At 46.7% G+C, this 3,812-nt stretch overlaps 1 protein-coding gene across 1 annotated transcript in view; it reads left to right on the forward strand.

The window, feature by feature from the left end:
• Positions 1-216: 216 nt before the first annotated feature.
• UBR3 (ubiquitin protein ligase E3 component n-recognin 3 (putative)) overlaps positions 217-3,812 on the forward strand; it is a 247,525-nt gene continuing 243,929 nt past the window's right edge. Inside the window, exon 1 of the mRNA XM_006867038.1 lies at positions 217-773. Within this exon, the coding sequence (XP_006867100.1) occupies positions 217-773 (557 nt within the window). The remainder of the gene's footprint in view (positions 774-3,812) is intronic.

A 3,812-nucleotide genomic window follows, 5' to 3' on the forward strand; every position in this document is an offset into this window, starting at 1 on the left:
GAAGGAAGGAAAGGAGGTGAGGAGGAGGAGTCCAGAAGAAAGCAGCGGGGAGACAGCACAGCAGCCTGATGGGGCGTGTGCAGGGGCGGGGACGCGGGTTGAGGTTCTCCGGGGTATCGCGAGAGTTGGGCGGGCCGAGCAATCGCAGCAGTCAATTCTCCCACCCTCCCGGGAGGAGCCGTAAGTCTTGGGCTCTCTAAATTCTGAGCTCTCATCATGGCGGCGGCGGCGGCGGCGGCCGCAGCCGCGGCGACTGTCGGGAGTCCGCAGTCGCCCCAGCCCGAGCTGTCCGTGCCGGGGCTGGCCCTGGACAAGGCGGCCACTGCCGCACACCTAAAAGCTGCCCTCAGCCGGCCGGACAACCGGGCGGGCGCCGAGGAGCTGCAGGCACTGCTGGAGCGGGTGTTGAGCGCTGAACGGCCGCTTGCCGCGGCGGCGGGTGGCGAGGAGGCGGCGGCGGGTGGCGGGGGCGGTCCGGGGGCGGCCGAGGAGGAGGCCCTGGAGTGGTGTAAGTGCCTTCTGGCGGGCGGCGGCGGCTATGAAGAATTCTGCGCGGCGGTGCGGGCCTACGACCCCGCGGCGCTATGCGGCCTTGTCTGGACTGCCAACTTCGTGGCCTACCGCTGCCGGACCTGCGGTATCTCCCCCTGCATGTCGCTGTGCGCCGAGTGCTTCCACCAGGGCGACCACACTGGGCACGACTTCAACATGTTTCGCAGCCAGGCCGGGGGCGCCTGTGACTGCGGTGACAGCAACGTGATGCGGGAGAGTGGGTGAGTGGAGCTCTTTTCCGAAGTGGAGCGACCCCCGGGCGAGGGTCCCGGGGGACGTGTCGGAGACTGAGAGCCGACCCTGAGTTGTCAAGGGACGGAGGTGGGGGAGGGTGCAGCCACATGGGGATGGAGTTGACTGAGCTGTCAGTTGGTGGAAAGGGGTGGGGAGTAGGGGAGAGTGGAGAGCATGCTTAGGGGGCATGGGTGGTGAGCGATAGCGAGCAAAGAGCTGGTGCGTGGGGTTGGAGGGGAGGGCGGAAGAAAGGATACTTGGGGAATATGGTACCGAGCTGTCAGTTGTGCACTTACTGTTGGGAAAGCCTGTAAAGCAGCTTGGTTCTTAGATTGGCTTGGAGGGGGCGGTGTTGGGGAGAAAATTGGGTCGCGGTATGATTCGGGGAGGCGGGGGAGGGTGGTCTGTAACTGCATAGGAGGACACTTGGGGTCGTGGTGGTGGGAAGGACTTCTGAAACTGTCAGTGTGTCTGTCTGTGCGAGGAAAGGAGCTCTGGATTTGAGGGAGGAGGGAAAGGGAGGGGCCTGAATGAAAAGTGATTTGAGCTGTCAGTGCAGTATTTGGTGCGCTGGCATGACATCTAGAATTGGGCTACTGAGCAGTTAGTTATAGAATATCCACCATACCAGACGAACAAACAAAACAGCGAATTAGCTATCAAGTGATAGATCTTCTCCAGTTAAGGACATTTTGTTCACTGGCTAATAATGTGAGCATCTGTTGAAAAAGGAGGCGCTCAACAAATGTTTTTTTTTTTTTTTTTTTTTTTTTTGACAGGAGTGATGCCCTAGGGTGTTGGGATTTAGGACAAAAGGCAATATTCAGAAGTTGCAGAGAGTCAGAGAATTGGCACTTGCAGGGTCTTGGGATACGATGTCAGTGTCATCCTGGAAAAAAAAAGAGTAAGCTTAGTGAAAGATGGCAGTTTTTGGTTGTGCAGTAGTTGAAAGAACATTAGCAAATCCAGTAATTCAAGTTTTCTAATTTCTGAGTATATAATCCCTTTAAGGAGCCTTGGTGGCATAGTCGTTAAAGTGCTCAGATGCTAACCAGAAGGTCAGTGGTTCCAATCCACTAGCTGCTGTGGGAGAAAGAAGTGACAGTCTGCCTTGGAAACCCAATTCTACACCATATTGGGTTGTTGTGGCACCATACTGGGTTGCTGTGAGTCAAATTAGACTCCAGGACACCTTTTTTTTTTTTTAAATAATCCATTTAGAAACCTTTGCTTTCTTTTGAAGTAATTATATGATACAGTTAATTCCACAATGTTTATACTACTATGTTGCAAGCAAGGCCCCTTAGATACTATTAGATACTAAAAATGAACATGACATGGATTTAGCCCATAAGCTGTTTACCTAGAATAAAACGAAAACTAGGCCAGAAAACAATAAATTCTTTAAATATTAGTCTGGAAGTGAGGAGGGAGAGGTGACTTCTGCATAGAGTGAATATGAAAAATGCCTTCAGAAAGGTGTTTTGAATTTGCTGATAAGAACAACAATGTAATAAATGCTTTTTTAACTTTTGAGAGCTTAAAGTATATGCCTAATACAACTTTAAAATATTTTGAACATTTGATATTTGAATAGGTAAAATATCCATGCAGTTAAATAATGAATGCAATAAAAAGATTGTTGTTGTTAAGTACCATCGAGTTGGTTCCAACCTATAATGACCTTGTATAGAGTTTCTTAGTAGCAGCTGGTGAGCTTGAACTACTGACCTTGTGGTTTGCAGTCCTGTGCATTAGCCTACAACACCATACCAGGACTGAATAAAAAGACACACGTTTGAATTCATCCTTCCCTTATGTATCCCATCTATCCACTATTGTTTGTTTCTTAGTGTAAACACATGCAAGGGTGAACATGTATTCTAATTTTTCAGTAGTTTTTGGATACAAGATGTAATATACTGTATGCACCGTATACTTCTCTTAGAGGTCTTTCTGTATCAGTATTTCAGTGACCTCATTTTGTTAAAAAAAGACAAAACAAAAAACCAACTGCTGCATACTGTCCCATGCCGTAAATTTGCCATTCTTTATTTGGACACATGGGATTCCATTATGAAAATTTTAAATCCTGGCATACTTGTCTTTTCACATCTGTGCAAGAATGGGGATAAATTCTCAATATTGGTATTTCCAGATTGCCCTCCATTAAGATTTAGCAATATATGAGATTGCATATTTTCTAATAGCTTCATCAGCAGTGTGTTAGTAAAACTTTTGTGTGTGGCATTGTCGGATAAATACTGGACTGCTGCCCACAAAGTTGGCAGTTCAAACCCACCAGCTGCTCCTTGGAAACCTGTACAAGGTCTCTGTGAGTTGGAATCAACTTGATGGTAGTTAACAACAACAATTTGATGAGTGATCAAATTCTAGCTGCTTTATATAATTTAGCATGTTTAATCTTCAGCAACTCAGATTGTTACTATTATTATTATTCCTGTTGTACTTTAGAGAAAGTCTGGCAAAGAGTTTTTTTTTAATTTAAGGTTTTTATTGTGGATTGAGTGAAAGTTTACAGGGCACATCATCAGTTTCACATTCAGCCATTCATATAATTTGTTTCATTACATTGATTATAATCCCCTCCATATACCATGAGTTAAAAGTATTTCCCTCTATCCACTTTAGCTTTTTAAAAAACACACAAACAAAAAAACCCACTCAGGCATACATAATAATTTACATCTCCAAAGGGCACATTCTGCAAGTTTGCTCCTGGCCACCAGTTCTTAGTCCTTCTCTTCTTAGTCCATGAATCTAGAGTCCTAATCCTCTCCCCCTGTCTCCATGCCCCCATCTCTGCCTCCATCTCTGGTGCTGCTGCTTCTTTGGGTAAGGTCCCGCAGTCTGCTTGTGCGTTTCTCTCTTGATGGCCCTAGAGTCCTCTGTTTCTGGACTGTAAGATTAACCACTCCCCTTTTTTTGTTACAAAACTTCTACCTTTACAAGTGTGACAGTTGCAATTAGTCATGATAACAGTTATTCACTATTGAATCTTACGA

Source organism: Chrysochloris asiatica, unplaced genomic scaffold, assembly GCF_000296735.1.
Source record: "Chrysochloris asiatica unplaced genomic scaffold, ChrAsi1.0 scaffold00099, whole genome shotgun sequence".
Classification (NCBI taxonomy): Eukaryota; Metazoa; Chordata; class Mammalia; order Afrosoricida; family Chrysochloridae; genus Chrysochloris; species Chrysochloris asiatica.